The following is a 16,504-nucleotide window of genomic DNA, read 5'->3' as shown; positions in this document are numbered from 1 at the left end:
CAAGCACCTGAATAGCTATGATTACAAGTGTGAGCCACAAGCACCTGGCTTGTTATCTGCTTTTTAAATTAACATTATATCATGAGCATCTATGTCAACGGACACATTTTTGTATACTCCCATGATTTCAATTCAGCTTCTTTTCTACTGTTGGACATTCAGAATTGTATGCTACTCTATATGTCACAATAAATCTTTTATAAATATGTATACTGGGCATGGTGATATATACTTGCAATCCAGCACTCAAGAGGCTGAGGCAGGAAGATCAGTCTAGTAAACAGTAGTCCTGTTTTCAACATTTGACAGGCTTCATTCATATAGTAGGCAACTGGATGGAGGATTTTTAGTAGCCAAGTCAAAAAGTTTTGACCAGGAGTTAGATGGACATGAAAAGGAGCCTAAAGCACAGATAGGCAGATCAGTCTGAGGCCAGCCTGGGAAAATATCTGAGACCTAATTTTAAAAGCAATTAAAAGCAAATGGTAAGCCGGGTGCTGCTGGCTCACGCCTATAATCCTAGCTACTCAGGAGGCTGAGATCTGAGGATCATGGTTCAAAGCCAGCCCCGGCAGGAAAGTCCATGAGACTCTTACCTCCAATACACCACTAGAAACCTTGAAGTAGCACTGTGGCTCAAGTGGTAGAGCACTTGCTTTGAGCTGAAGAGCTGAGGGACAGCACCTAGGCACAGAATTCAAGCCCCATGACCGACCAAAAAAAAAAAAAGAAAGAAAAAGCAAATGGTAGAGTGCTTGTCTAGCATGTGTATGGTCCTGAGTTCAATCCCCAGCACCTCTATAAAGAAAAAAAGAAAAATCCATTTTTCTATTCAGTCCATGCTTATGCATCATATAGCTGCTGCCAATGGCAATGTGAATTTACCACAGAGCATCATTTTTCCAGCTCAAACTACAAAGGTATATATTATATATACGATATACTTTATGTAACACATATACTATATAACTCTTCTTTACAAAAAGTATTAAAAAGTTTTGAGCATGGTGGTACACTCCTATAATCCTAGCACACAGCAGTCTGAGGCAGGAAGAACATGAATTCAAGGCCAGCCTGGGCTATATATAGTAAGACTGTCTCGAAGAAACAAAAAAAGAAAGAAAAAAGAAGAGGGGTAAGAGTAAAGGGAAGAAGAGAGGAAGGAAGAGGAGGCCCATACCACACTGCCTCTAGTTTCTCTGAGAAATAAAACATATCAATATTACATGTTAAGTTAAATAAGTAAAAGGCTATTATCCTGAAGTTGTCTCCAGTACTTTTGGTTCCTATGTAAAAAACCCTGCAACCCACCTCAATATAAAAACAAACCTGAAACCTAAATTAAGAGTGAATTTTTATAACAAATAGCTGGGTTTCAGCCCAACACGTATAGCTGAACTACGGCAGTAACTGACAACTCATCCACCATGTCCAAATAAAGCAAGGGTCTGGCCATTACCAATACTTTTATTTCCTTTTTGGCTAGAAGGGCACGCTGTCCTCAATGCAGTAAAGCTCCCTGAACTCCTTTCCATTAAGGGTGCTGCCAGATCCATGAGTTCATCTTTGCTCAAATATACTCTATTAAACTCAATTTGTTTAAAGTTTTCTTGAACACAGAAGCCCACAGGCACACCAAACAGCCAGTGAATCGCTGCTTTTTTCGTAGAACAAGCACCTGATTTTCAAATAATTTCTTTCTTTTCATCACTTGCCAGACTGTCCAAAACTTCAATCCTGCCTATTCCACCTCCTGAATTAGGAAGCTTAATGGTATCTATGGTGACTTCACAGGGGGCGCTGTTCTCTTCATCCTCGGACTCCGAACTGTCCTCAGAAGTGTCCTCTGAACTCTCTTCTGAACTATCCTCTTCTTTTGAATCTGATTGATTCATCTCAAATAACGCCACATCCTGCAAAAGGTACAAGGTGAGAAATCTATTTCAGAACAGTTCTCTATAAGGCTACAGTGAGACCAGGTGCCAGTGGCTCACACCTAGCTACTCAGGTGGCTGAGATCTGAGGATCGCCCAGTCAGGAAACTCCGTGAGACTCTAATCTCCAACTAATCACCAGAAAACTGGAAGTGGCGCTGTGGCTCAAGTGGAAGAGCACTCGCCTTGAGCTGAAGAGCTGAGGGACAGCACCCATGCCCAGAGTTCAAGCCCCATGACCAAAAAAAAAAAAAAGCTACAGTGAAACAACTAACGATTCAGGATAAATATTAAAGTACAGAGGTTGAAATAGTTTTTAATACAAATGGCATTTCCATGCTTTTAGTTATCAGGATCTATCATAATCACACAGCCAGCTTTGGTTTGGATGATTTCCATTTGCTAAAGTCTAAAAACAGTCTCCTGCAGCCTAATTTTATAATCTGTATACTTCCATCAACTTTCATTCAAAAAAACATTAGCATGAGTCAGGCAACATACTCGGCTTAGGTGTAACAGACTTAACAAAAACATCAGATCAAGCCAGGTGCTAGTGGCTCACACCTATAATCCTAGCTACTTAGGATGCTGAAATCTAAAGATGGAGGTTCAAAGCGAGCTGGGGCAAAAAAGTCCTGTGAGACTCTTATCTCCAATTAAGTACGAAAGAGCTAAAAATGGAGCTGGCTCAATGTGGTAGAGCACTAGCCTTGAACACAAAAACTCAGGGACAACATCCAGGCCCTAATGGACTGGCATCAAAAAAAAAGAAAAAGAAAAATAAGAACAAAATTCTGCCTTCCATTCATAAAGTTTACACAAGCAAGGTTCAGCAAAATCTGCAGGCCACATCACATCTTCTACCTGCTTTTGTTCAGCCACAAACTAAGAATGTTTTCTGTATTTTCAAGGGCTAAGGAAAAGAGTAAACATCCTAGTTGTTGAAATACAAAATTGTATGGAACTCAAAATTTCAATGGCCATAAATTCTGTAAGCTTGCTGATGCACGTATATACTGTCAATGTCTACATCCATCATGCAGAGGTCAGCCATGGTCACTAAGGCCAACATGGCTTACAAACCCCAAGTGGCTACCAGTTTGCCTCTGATGGAAGATCTTTGCTGATCCCTGTTCTAGAAAGACAATAAACAACATAGAATGCAAAGTAAGTGTAGGGTAATGAAAATAAAAATGCAGCAGGGTCAGGACATATTGGGGCCCTCAGGGAAAGCCTCTTGATGAAGTAACAACTGAAAACAGAGAGGAGACATGAGGTAGAAATGTGGGTACATTCTGAGTGAGAAAATCACAAGGAGAAGACCCGAAACAATGACACTGGAGCCAGAGAGTGATAACCAGAGAGGCTGTGTAGAAGACAAAAGGTCAGACACGGTGGGAGGCAGGAGGATCACAGGACCCATCACACACGCTGTTAAGAATAGCCTCCAAGGAATAGACTCCAAAGGGGGGGGAGGAGAGGGAGGATGGGAAGGGTAAACAAAGGAGGAGGCTACAATGCTTGATAAGAAATGTACTCACTGGGGCTGGGAAGATGGCTCAGTAGTAGAGCGCTTGCCTTGCATGCCTGAGGCCCTGGGTTCTATTCCCCAGCACCACATAAGCAAAAAGAAAAAAGCCGGAAGTGGCGCTATGGCTCAAGTGGTAGAGTGCCAACCTTGAGCTGAAGAGCTGAGGGACAGTGCCCAGGCCCACAGTTCAGGCCCCATGACCGGACCAAAAAAAAAAAGAAATGTACTCACTATCTTGCCCATGTAATTGTAACCCCTCTGTACAGTATTTTCACAATAAAAAATAAATAAAAAAAGAATAGACTCCAAGGAGAGGGTGGAAGTGGGAAACCTGTTAGAAATTATTGCAATAGTCCAGGAGAGAGACTAGAGAGGGAACTTCAGAAGTTATCCAACGTGTTTGGATTGAGGATAGATTCCAAAGGCAGATGCCCAGATTTACTAATGAATAAAGTATTATTAACCGTGGTGTCAGCAAGGCCCAGATATGTGTAAAAGGAATGGTACTGAAGAAGGAAAATGAGTAGAAAATGAGACTCATTTCACAGGAAGCTTATGGAACCAGTTTGCACTCATATTCAATGAATTAGATGATAATTCCAATTCTTTGGGGGCTTGGATGTGGGAAAAAAAATCTATATAGGACATTTAATAAATGAATGTTTTCAGGATAACAAATTTAATATCTGACTTTGAAAAAGCTCTCCTCTGGCTTCCTATGATTAAAGCCCTAGAGTGTGCCAGAGAAGCTTCTGGACCAGTAAGTTCTGGAAGCATGAACTCTACAAAGGAAACTAATGCTTGGAAACAAAGTGGAAAGGCTCTTGTTCTTTTTGTTTTTACTTCTTACTGCTGGGTTTTGGTTTTCTTTTTTAGATTCCGCCCCCTTTCTACCCAACTCGTTAGGTGTCAAGACACCCTGACAACCTCAAGAAATCAAAATGAAAATCAAGCACAGTTATTTACCATTTGTATAACATTTTCAAGAGTCCCATCAATATTTTCAATGTTGAAACGGCCAGGTGGAGCAACTGCCATTTCTTTCTGTAACTTTTCATTTGCCTGGGCCATCTGTGGGAGAAAGGTCTGTACTTGGTCTAATACTATGGAGAAAAATATAGGAGATCAACATTTATGTTAGTAAACTGTACAATCCAGACTTCCCTGAAAACACTTCTAAACTGAGTAGTGGCAACACTAAAAGTCTTTTCAGCTCTTTTCCATTTGACCATTTGAATCTCCACCCTCGGATGTTGTTTTTTTTTTTTTTTGGGGGGGGGGGTTGGTGGTAAGAAGCCACATGCTAGGCAAGCGCTTGACCACTGAGCTACAACCCCAGACTCTCTTCAGCACTCCTACAGCAACAAGACTCAACAATTACATTTCAAGGGGCTGGGAAGGTGGCTCAGTGGTAGAGCGCTTGCCTCGCATGCCTGAGGCCCTGGGTTCGATTCCTCAGCACCACATAAGAAAAAAGCAGGAGTGGCTCAAGTGGTAGAGCGCTAGCCTTGAGCTGAAGAGCTGAGGGACAGCACCCAGGCCCAGAGTTCAGGCCCCACGACTGGACCAAAAACAAAACAAACAAACGAACAAAAAATTACATTTCAAAACATTTTTCATGTTTCTCATACATCACTGGAACTGCAAATGCTTAGAAGCAGGCATTCAAGAAGCACTAAGTAAGTAAGAAGGGATGATGGCTTAATAGTTTAGTACAACAGGCTTTGAGGCTTTATGGTAAGACTGGTAATTACAATTTTAACTTTACATTTTTATTATGAGCATATTACTAGTATTATTATTACTATTACTAGCATTACTATTATTTTATTATTAGCACATATTACTGGTATGAGGGAGGTTCATTTTGAAAATTCTGTAGCCGCACAGATACAGTGTACTTTGCTGGTGCTGGGGCTTGAACTCAGGGCCTGGGTGCTGTGTCTGAGCTCAAGACTAGTGCTCTACCACTTGAATCATAGCACACTTCCATATATACAGTATACTTTGAACAAGTATTATTCTCCCTCCTTATATTCCCTGCCTCTTCCTCTCTTCCTTGGTGAGGTTATTAATACAAGGTTATTAAATCCCATTCCCATCTTTTACTAAGTTCCTTTAAGCAAGTTAAGTAAGTAATGTTTGTTTTTGCCAGCCCAACATCTATTCCCTTCCTTCTGAAAACATAATCTCAGTGAGGGTCTGGCTATGTAGCCCAGGCTCCTTTCCAAAATCAAGCTCTGTTTCAGCCTCCCAAGTGATGGGATTATGGAAGTGCATCCCCCCTTGCAATGAGCTTCCTTTCAAGCTTGGGTGACTCTTGTTCCTAATTGCATACCTGTTTATATCTTCCACAGCATGTCTCACTAGAATTTGATCCAATTTGATGGAATACAGGGTCACAATGTTCTCATCAGGCCAGTAAGTCATCAGTCTGAGACTTTTAATTAAATTGTTGAAAACTCCTCTTTGTCAGAGAATGAGTGACTGAATATGCTGTTGGAAGATAAGCCTGGAGCTTCTGACAAAGTGGCTTTGGGGAGAGATGGCTCTGGATGAAGCCACTATCTAGGAAAGCAGAGCTGTGACACATGGAGCTGCCACCTTGGATTTTGGTAAGTACCTGCATGGAGGTGCCCTTGCCATTACTGCACCTTGGCTCTCTATTTCCATTAAAATGAGCCAATATAGTTGTCTCCTTTTTCTTTTCTTCAAGCAATCTGAGCTGAGCTCCAGTCACTTCAATTAAGAGTCTAGGGAAGGCATTTGATTTCATCACTCTAAACTACCTATGAAAGACGCTGATAATTGCCAGGTGTTCTGCTATATATACAAAAGCCAACAAACAAGGGACATTCAGTTGCTTTATCTGTCAAGAGGCCCAGCACACAACCATGCACATAATGGGCTCACAAAACTTATCAGGCCAATGCTATGGCTATACAACAGCTGACTAAAATGCCCAGAATGTGGAAGAAAAAGGCCTAGTATGAGCTTTAATTGTGAAGTACTGCTCAGAGGACTCCCATGAGATCACGAAGTGCTATAAAGCCCCATGTCTGGCACATATTAATGAGTGACTATTAGTTCTCATTCTTCTTCAGATACACAAAGGAGGAAAATACAGATAAAAAAATTAATGAATAAAGTATTTCTGGGTCTGCAGGTTCACATCTGTTACCACAGGGGCTGGGAAGGTGGCTCAGCATGCATGAGGCCCTGGGTTCGATTCCTCAGCACCACATAAGCAAAAAGAAAAAAGCCTTAAGTGGCGCTGTGGCTCAAGTGGTAGAGCGCTAGCCTTGAGCTGAAGAGCTGAGGGACAGCGCCCAGGCTCAGAGTTCAGGCTCTATGACCAGACCCAAAAAAACAAAACAAAACAAAATCTGTTACCACAGAAAATCTTATTCTGCTTCTGGTCAAGTGGAGCAAAACCACAGTTCTCAGAAGCTGAACATTTCTGTGGCATCTTAGTAAAGTATGTGTTTAATTCTACTCAAACAGGATTCAGTATACAACAACATAAAAGTCAAAATGTCCAAATCCAATTTAAAAAATAGCTAAATATGCAAATAAGCAGGAAAATGTATGGTAAAAAATAGGGAAAATGTGGGCTGGGTACTGGTCAGGAGACAGAAGTAGGAGGATCACCATCTGAAGCCAATCTAATCAACAGTTAGAGAGAACCTATCTCAAAAATAAGCCAGGTATGGTGGTATACACCAGCAATCCCAGCTACTCAGAAGGTAGAGATGAGAGAATCTCAGTTTAAGGCCAGCATGGGCAAAAGCATAAGATGTTATTTGAAAACCAAACTAAAAGGAAAAGTACTGAGTATACAGCTCAAGTGACAGAGCACTTGCCTAGCAAAGTTGAGGTCCTGAGTTCAATCCGCAGTACCACCACCACCAAAAAAAAGTAGGAATATGACATACACATAGACAAGGATAAGAAGCTTATTTCTGCTAAGGCCATTTGGACATTTACAACATCAGTCTCAGATCATAGAATTATCAATAAAGGCAGCAGAGCATGGGCAGCCAACAAGAAGCATATGAGAACCAGATGTGTTTGTCTCATCTTGTACCAAATCATTGAGAGCTTTGTAAAGACTATGGACCAGAAGTTCCCCATTCCTGACACAGCCAATAAAATCAACAATAATGGGGCTGGGAAGGTGGCTCAGTGGTAGAGTGCTTGCCTTGCATGCATGAGGCTCTGGGTTCGATTCCTCAGCACCACATATGCAGAAAAAAAAAAAGCTGGAAGTGGCACTGTGGCTCAAATGGTAGGGTGCTAGCCTTGAGCTGAAGAGCTGAGGGACAGCGCCCAGGCCCAGAGTTCAGGCCCCACGACCGGACCCAAAAAAAAAAAAATCAACAATAATATATCAACTGTATTTATATAGAAATATATAGAAACAATATATCAACTATATTTATATCAACTATAAATATACCCTGTATGTTCAAGAAAGTACAAAACCTAAAATATAACGTCTCAAATGTGACTATATCAGTGATATGTACATGAGCCGCTCAGAGCTGACTACAGGAAGAACTCCACCATATACACACGGACAGTTCTAGGATGCATCTCACCTTGGATATAAAAATTACACTTTCAGAATTTTAGTATTTATACATATACAAAATGGAATAATTACTCACCATAATTTATCTTAAATTCATCATTCTTAAAACTGTTACTTTTTCCTAATAAAATAAAAAATAAGCTGGGCACTGATGGCACACGCCTGTAATCCTAGCTACTCAGAAGGCTGAGATCTGAGGATCGAGATTCAAAGCCAGTCTGTGCAGGAAACTCTGAGAGACTCTTATCTCCAATTAAGCTCCAGAAAACCAGAAGTAGCACTGTGGCTCAAGTGGTAGAGCGTTAGCCTTGAGCTGAAGAGCTGAGGGACAGTGCTCAGGCCCAGAGTTCAAGCCCCATAAAGGACAAAAAAAAAAACAAAAAACAAAAATAAGTCAGTGGCAGTAGCTCATACCTCCAATTCTAGCTATTCAGGAAGCTGAGATCTGAGGATCACGGTTTGAAGCCAGCCTGACAGTAAAGTCTATGACAATTAATCATGGAAAAAGCTAGAAGTGGCACTGTGGCTGGAGTGGCAGAGTGCTACCTTGGGGCAAAAAGGAGTTCAGGGACAGTGCCCAAGCACAGAGTTTAAACCCCAGGACTGGCAAAACAAAACAAAAAATAAAAAGGTCTCAAACTGAACATCTGGAGAAAGAAAATATATCTGACTTGGGCTGGGAAGGTGGCTCAATGGTAGAGCACTTGCCTTGCATGCATGAGGCCCTGGGTTCGATTCCTCAGCACCACATAAGCAAAAAGAAAAAAAAGCCGGAAGTGGTGCTGTGGCTCAAGTGGTAGAACGCTAGCCTTGAGCTGAAGAGCTGAGGGACAGCGCCCAGGCCCAGAGTTTAGGCCCCATGACTGGACCCCCAAAAAAAAGAAAAAGAAAATATATCTGACTCAATGGATTAGACACTGCAAAATATCAGTGAATTTAAAACACAACAAAAGACACTATCCAAAATAAAACAGAAAAACTAGAAAACATCAAACATTTATTAGTGGGCTCTGGGACTTTAACTGGAAAATTTATATATAATCTGATTCCCTTCAGGAAAGGTGAGAGAAAAAGAAGAACAGAAAAAAAAAACCCTCTGAAAAAATAATAGCTGAAAAATTCTCAAATTTGGTAAAACATATAAACCCAGAGATCCAAATAAACTCTAACTCAAGAATCATAAAATCTAGCTGGGAGCCAGTGGTTCACACCTATAATCCTAGCTACTAAGGAGGTAGAGATCTGAGGATTGTGCTTCACAGCCAGCAGGGGCAGAAAAGTCCATGAGACTCTTATCTTCAATAAACAAAAAAAATCACAAAAACTATAGAACACATCATCATTACCATCTAAAGAACTGTCCAATTCAATGGATATAGTGGTGTTTTCCATAAATGTATATTGAATTTGGGACTCAGTAACATCTAAAAAAATTTCTCATGGAGACTAACAATAGTTGTTTTGTTGTTGTTGTTATTGTTAAAATAGTCATTCTACATTGCCCAGATGGGTCTCTAACTACTGGACTCCAGTGATCTTCCAGATCACCATACCCAGAATCAATAATAATTATTTTTTACTTCTAAAAACTCATCTTAAACAGCCTTTTAGGAAAATTTATGCTAAGACAGGGGAACAATCTAAACCATTTTATTCTTAGGCACTAACTTTTACAACATATGACTTTTGTTCCACTGGATTCCAATTCTGACCATGAAGGCAGAGACTATTCCATCAAGTAACAGCTTGATGAGCCAAATCTAAGCATCAGTGAGCACAAGATACTTACATGGACTTCTCTCTATACGAACTGTCTTAAGAATAGAGGTCTTTCTGGGGTCAGGCTTTGAGTTGATGAGTAGCCTGTTCAATATACCTGCAAACACACATACACTTAATTTACTATTGCACAAAAAAATAAGGGTGCTGGGCTGGAGCTGTAATTCAGTGGTACAGTACTTGTCTAGAAAGAATAGGGCCTTGGGTTTTATCCCCAGTACCACAAAGGAGGGGGAGGGAGGTAGGCCAACAAACATCCCAAGACCTGTAAGTCTTGACTATCCCCTATCCCACAAGATGTTAAAACAAAAAAAAGGCACTCCAAGTTGTAGTGCAACATTTGGTGGTTCGGGTACATCCATCTCCCCTTTCTCTGGTCCATGGGATCTCTGAAGACAGGATTTACAAAACTCAAGACTTTGCACGTGTCTTAAGGCCCAGAAAAGCCCTTCACTCTGTAGTACAAAAATCCTGTTCATCAACGACAGCTGAGGAATCACCTATTCAATTCAGGAATGGATTAGAATTAGACGCAGACTTTGAAGCCAGAAGGTTTAGGATCAAATTCAAGTTTTGCCACTTCCCAGCCAACCACAAGAGCTCCAGAAAGCCGCCTGTCTGTCTGTCACACACCCAGCCTCCGTTTCCCTTCTTCACAACGCAGAGAGAACAGAGGACTGGATCCGTTCCCTCCGGGGCCCAGCACGCGCTCCCAGCGTGGGCGCTCGCGACGCCGCCGCCGAAGCGTGCTGCGGACGCGGGGCCCTCCCGGGCTCAAGCACTTCTCCGCAGACCCCTCCTCACACACGTTCTACAGCCTCTGTGAGAGAGGAGTGGCGCCGGGATTCGAACTGAGGAGCGGGAGAGGAGCCTGAAGGCGGGTCTGGGTGCTGGGAAGGGGGCCGGGGTATCAGGCACCCCCCGCCAAGGCTCCGACCGCGCAGCCGACACCTCTCCCCGGCCCGCGACCCCACGGCGGCCCCAGCGCCTCGCGCACGGGAAGCACCCGTCTGCGGGGCTCGACCGCGTGGGTGCAGGGGGTGTGCAGGAGGGGGTGGTCCCCTCCACAGTGGGGACGGGGCACCGGGCCTCCAACCAGGAGCCGCCCCGCCGCGCATGCGCGCCCCACGGCCACGGCCCCCGCCACTCGGCCCTCACCTCCTCCGCCTTCGCTCCCCGCCGTCAACAGCTCTTTGGACACTGAGACCCTCGAGCAACCTTGAGTGGATGGCGAAGAGCTCGCTCCGGCCACGAGCTCGGTGTGGACCTCCATGCTTCCCGACAGCGTGCAGCAAAGCTCCCGGATGCAAGGACCGCGGTTCCGTTAGAGGGCGGAGGCAAATCAGCTATTGGAGAAAAATGGGGAAGGGGCGTGGAGAGGGGCGGAGCTGGTTGGGGGGCGAGGGGCGAGGCTAGCTACGAGAGGGCGTGGCTAGCGAGGCGGGGGCGTGGCTGGAGAGGGCCATACCCAGCCCGGAAGGACGCTTTGCTAGTACACCTGTGTTTACTGTTGTGGGTCTTATCTGGAAAGCGGTTGAGACTCCTGAGGTATTTTCATTAGAAAAAGTTTGCCAGGCTTGATTTAACTAAAAAATTATTTTTTTAAATCAAATGCCCTCCTTGTCATTCTTTGGTGATTCAAGGTTTCATGATGTTGCCCTGTAGCACCGGCTAGCCTCAGCTTGCAGAATGAATAAAGGCACATTCTCCATCACTCTGACACTCATCACAATAGTATTGACTGTTTAAAAGCATCGGTGTGCAACAGGTCTCTAGACCACTTTCATTTTGCAAAATTGGAATTCTGGGCTAGGGTGTTGTTGCTCGGTGGTATAGAGTGAGCTTAGCATTCAGAAGACCCTGGTTTGTTGCCTGGCACGAAAAATATTAAATCTTCTTCAAAACAGGAAACTGTACCTAAACATCTCTCAATTTCTCCCTCCCTCAACCCTGGGAACAGTCATTCTGCTCTCCATGAATTTGACTGTGCCATATAAGTCGGTTTATATGTTTAAGTGGTGGGCTTATACCACTTAAAATGTTTTCAAGGGTTACACATGCTAATGCATGTGAATCTCCCCTTCTTCCTTTTCTTCCTCTTCCTCCTTTTCCATGCTGGTACTGGGCTTAAACTCAGCACCACTCAAGGCCGGTGTTCTAACACTTGATCTGCACTTCTACTTCTGGCTTCTTGCTGGTTAATTGGAGATAAGTGTCTCACTGACTTTTCTGCAGCAGCTGGCTTTTAACCATTATCCTCAGCTCTCAACCTGCAGATTACAGGCAGGAGTCACCAGTGCCCAGCATGCTTTGGTATTCTAAGTATTATGCTCATTTTATCCAATGGCTGTTATAGAAAGAACAGAAGGGAGTTATCCTAGTTAAAAGAAGACAGTAAGTGCAAAGTCTAGAGTCAGTAACTTCTGGGCAGGGTTGATGGAGACCCATTGAGCAAGCAAGATCAGCAGACTTCTGGGTTCTCAAAGCTACCTCCTACTAGGAATAGGGCTTGTTAGCAGCATTACCTGTATTAGTGGAAAAACTCAGTAGGGACCTATCAACTGGGAGCTATAAGAGATACAAACGTCACACTGAATTGATTTCAATTAGCCAAAATTTCTCCAAGTAGTTCCTTCTGCCTGGCGTGCTCTTTCTTCCCTTTCTGATTATCTTCATTTTACTGATATGGAATGTTAGGCACACTCAGGAAAAATATCAATTCTTCACCAGTCAAATAGGGGACATAATCGTACCTAAGGTAGAAAGTTGTTGTGAGGACCGGGTTCATGTGCAGAGCAGTGAGCCCTCACTGGATGACTCCTGTTGTAGCCAAGCAACCCCATCCTTCTTATAGCTGAACCAAAACCCCTCAGAGCATCCATAATGTCTGTCCTTCTCTCATACCCTACATTGAACATTTTAGCTGATCCTGCCTTTTTTACTTCTATCCTCAAACAGGTGAATCCATAGCCAGCTTCTTACTATTTCCTATGTTGCCACTCTGTTCTGGGCCACCATCCCCTTACCTGAATTGTCAGCTTTCCACAGGGCTTTCATTGAACTCTAAGCAGAGTTGGCCACATCCACTCAGACCCTTTCAGTGTCTCTATCTCAGAATCAAAGCCAAAAGCTTTACTATGGCCTATCAGTCACTTTTCTGATGCACTTGCTACCATCTCACTACAAACAGGACTCACTAAGCTTGTGTTCTCTCTTTCTCTCTCCCTCCCTCCATCCCCCCCTCTCCTCTTATATGCCCTGTTCCTCTCTTCCTCCCTTCCTTCTCTTCTTCCTCCAGCTGGAAAGTGAACCCAGAACTTCTTATATGCTAGGCAAATACTCTACCACTAAACTATTTCCCCAAGCCTATTTTCAGTTTCCAGAACAGAATACAAACACTTCTGTCTTAGGGCCTTGGTGTTTGTTGTATTCTTTCCACTGCTCTCTTGCTCCTTCTGCTCAAACTCAGTGTCCCTAGATTACTCCAAATAAAACAGACTTCTCCTCAGTCTCCCTACTCCTGCCCCCCAAACTCTCCACCTCCCTAACTCTGCTTTCTTTCTGTAGTAGTTATCACCATATGGCTATACAATACTCTTTACTTGCTTATTGTCTTTCCCCACTTCAACAGGATTCTGCAAGGCAGATGTTTATTTTGATCTCTACTGTATTGCCAGAACAGAGACTGGGAGAATAACACTTAATTAAGTGCTCAATAAGTATTTGTAAGCAAATGAATGATGACACATATTTGGCATGCAGGAGTTGCTTCCTGAATGTACAAATAAATGTTCTAGATGCTTTCAGGATGGATACTGATGGTGGGGGTGGGGACAGAAACTAGGATATATGTAGAACATTTGTCCTCAGGCCTGCATGTCTTCTGAATGATAGCTTTTTTTAATGCTTGAAAGGGGAGCACATTAGGAGATTTTATTTACTTTTAAGTAGTTTATATCGTGGTGTATGAGCCTCAGTGAATACCAGAAGCATTCACAAAGATCCTTATTTACTAGTCTGAGGGGAGGCTTGGGTATTTGACTTTTTGTATGTCTCTGTTCAAGGCTCAGGCTGGCTTTGAACTTACACTCTTCTTTCCTTGTCTCTTGAGTGCTGATATTACAGAAGTTCACCATGGCTGGCTGGAATTTAACTCTTGGTTCCTGCATATGAAAACTGGAGTTTTAATACCATCTTCATAGGTTTTAATGATTAAGTAATCTTTGTAAAGTATATCACACAGGAAATAGTACTCTTAAAGCTCAGAGAAGCTGGGTACTGGTGCCTCATGCCTGAAATCCTGGATACTCAGGAGGCTAAGATCTGAGGATCATGGTTCAAAGTCAGCCTGGGCAAGAAAGTCCATGAGACACTTATCTCCAATTAACCACCAGAAAACTGGAAGTGGCGCTGTGTCTCAAGTGGTAGAATGCTTAACCTTGAGCTGAAGAGCTGAGAGACAATGCCCAGGCCCAGAGTTCAAGACCCATTACTGACAAAAAAGAAAAAAAAAGAAGATGAGAGATTATGTCCTTACAAATAAGTATTGTTACTTTTATTCTCTTAATACTTGTTCTCATAAAATTTAGTTTTGATTTTATCTCAGTCTAAATCTCTTGGATAAAGGCATAGCTAACTCAGTAACAGAGAGTATGCCTAGCATACAAGAGACTCTCGGTTTGATTCCCAGCAAAATACACACACACACACACACACACACACACACACACACACACACACACACAATTACATATAATCTTAATCCAAATGTTTACTTTTATTCCCATATTTATGTTCTATACATACATATACTCAGAGCAAGTAGCCATGGCTCATATCTGTAATCCTACCTACTCAGGAGGCTGAGATCTGATGATCAAAGTTCAAAGCCAGCCCAGACAGGAAAGTTTGTAAGCTCCAAATAGCCACCAAGAAAAAAAAAGTTGTGTCTTAAATGATAAAATGCTAGCCTTGAGCAAAAAAGCTCAGGGACAGTGCCCAGCTCCAACCCTGATTTTAAGAACCAGAGCCAGCACACACACGCACGCACACACACACACACACGCACGCACACACACACACACACACACACACACATACACACTCTCTCACAGAATCCTATTTGAATGATATTGAATGCAGTATATCGAAAGCAACCCCAGCTGGGCAGCTGGGGCTCTCATGTGTAATCCTAGCTAATCAGGAGGCTGAGATCTAAGGACTGAAGCTCGAAATCCGCCCTGGGAGAAAAGTTCATGAGACTCTTATCTCCAATTAACCACCAAAAAGCTAGAAGTGCAGGTGTAGCTCAAGTGGTAGAATGCTAGCTTTGAGCAAAGGAGCTAAGGGGTAGTGACCAGGCCCTGAGTTCAAGCCCCAGTACTGGCACACACATAATATAGAAACTCAAAAGTGGCCTCTTCTGACCTCTTCCTTGTGAAATGAGGTTCTCTGACAAAGTTTTATCAGTATTGAAGAATTTGCAGGCTACTTGACCTTGGCTGGGTTGAATACTTTGATTGTGGAGAGATGGAATGTGGTAGGTCAGAGGCCAAAATTATCATGGGCTATTTAAGGCCATTTAATACTCAATTACCTTAGCCTTTGTATCTGACCTCCCATTTTCCTGGGAAGGTTCTCAGAATGTATCTCTAAGTTTACCAAACCTCTTGCTTCCACCAAGCCAAGAATACCATTTCAGAAAAATTTCTGTACCTCGCTAGAGCCTGCATATCTGATGTCCCCGCCAATGTCACTGGTAAATGTATTGATTTATGACTTCTACTCTGTGAGTATAAAAGTTCATTTGACCTTTACCCATGGTGCAACATGTCAATAAGGGTAACTTGAATCTCTGTTCCCTAAGCTATGGGCCAATCATATTTGGCTCAAAATAAATATTATCTTAATTTCTTTCAAAGTAGAGTCATTGCCTGACGTCCAAATCATCTACATTTCTCACTTCAGAGAGTGGCATAAACCGAAGTGAGACGCTCAGGAGTCATTCTGACACAGTTTTCCCTTTACCATCACCTGCAAAATGGTCATCACATACCCCTGCTGGTCCCTCCTCATCCATTTTCTTTCTTTCTTTTCTTTTTTTGTTGGTCATAGGGCCTGAACGCTGTCCCTCAGCTCTTTAGCTCAAGGCTAGCCCTCTACAACTTGAGCCACAGTGCCACTTCTGGCTTTTTCTGCTTATGTGGTGCTGAGGAATTGAACTCAGGGCCTCATGCATGCAAGGCAAGCACTCTACCACTGAGCCACCTTCCCAGCTCCCCTCCTCTTCGTCCATTTTCTACATTACAAACAAGTATCCCCTACAAGTGTGACAGTGATTGTGCTGAGTCCTCACCAACTTTTCAGTGGCTTCTTCTTGTCTTTAAAAGTTCAAAAAGTCCTCAGTATAAACCACCTCCCCCGCCCCCAGGATCATTCTGTCCCTTATCCCTTTCAGAGCTAGCCATTCAGCCTAACCTCAATGGCTTTTACCCAAGGCCTTGACAGGCAGAAACCTTCTCTTCCAAAAGGCCTTGGAACTAGTTTCTGAAGCCAAGGTACTCCCCCTTCTTTTGTTGCTTGTCCAACTCCTTGTTCATCGAGGCTCAGATTAAATGTCACTTCCTCAAGGAGATCTTTCTCATCCCAGAGCACACAGGTCTCTTT

The 16,504-nt window shown here is 43.0% G+C and overlaps 1 protein-coding gene across 1 annotated transcript; it reads right to left on the bottom strand.

The window, feature by feature from the left end:
* Positions 1 to 1,115: 1,115 nt before the first annotated feature.
* On the bottom strand, positions 1,116 to 11,160 carry LOC105988663 (chromosome unknown open reading frame, human C12orf45). The gene is made up of 4 exons (XM_013020333.1): positions 10,997 to 11,160; positions 9,849 to 9,935; positions 4,432 to 4,568; positions 1,116 to 1,913 (listed from the first exon to the last, which is right to left on the bottom strand). The coding sequence occupies exons 1-4, from the start codon at positions 11,109 to 11,111 to the stop codon at positions 1,686 to 1,688; spliced, it is 567 nt and encodes a 188-aa protein (XP_012875787.1). The 5' UTR covers positions 11,112 to 11,160; the 3' UTR covers positions 1,116 to 1,685.
* Positions 11,161 to 16,504: the final 5,344 nt, after the last annotated feature.

This window comes from Dipodomys ordii, unplaced genomic scaffold (genome assembly GCF_000151885.1).
Source record: "Dipodomys ordii isolate 6190 unplaced genomic scaffold, Dord_2.0 Scaffold3, whole genome shotgun sequence".
NCBI lineage: Eukaryota > Metazoa > Chordata > Mammalia > Rodentia > Heteromyidae > Dipodomys > Dipodomys ordii.
This window is presented reverse-complemented; position numbering and strand designations above follow the sequence as displayed.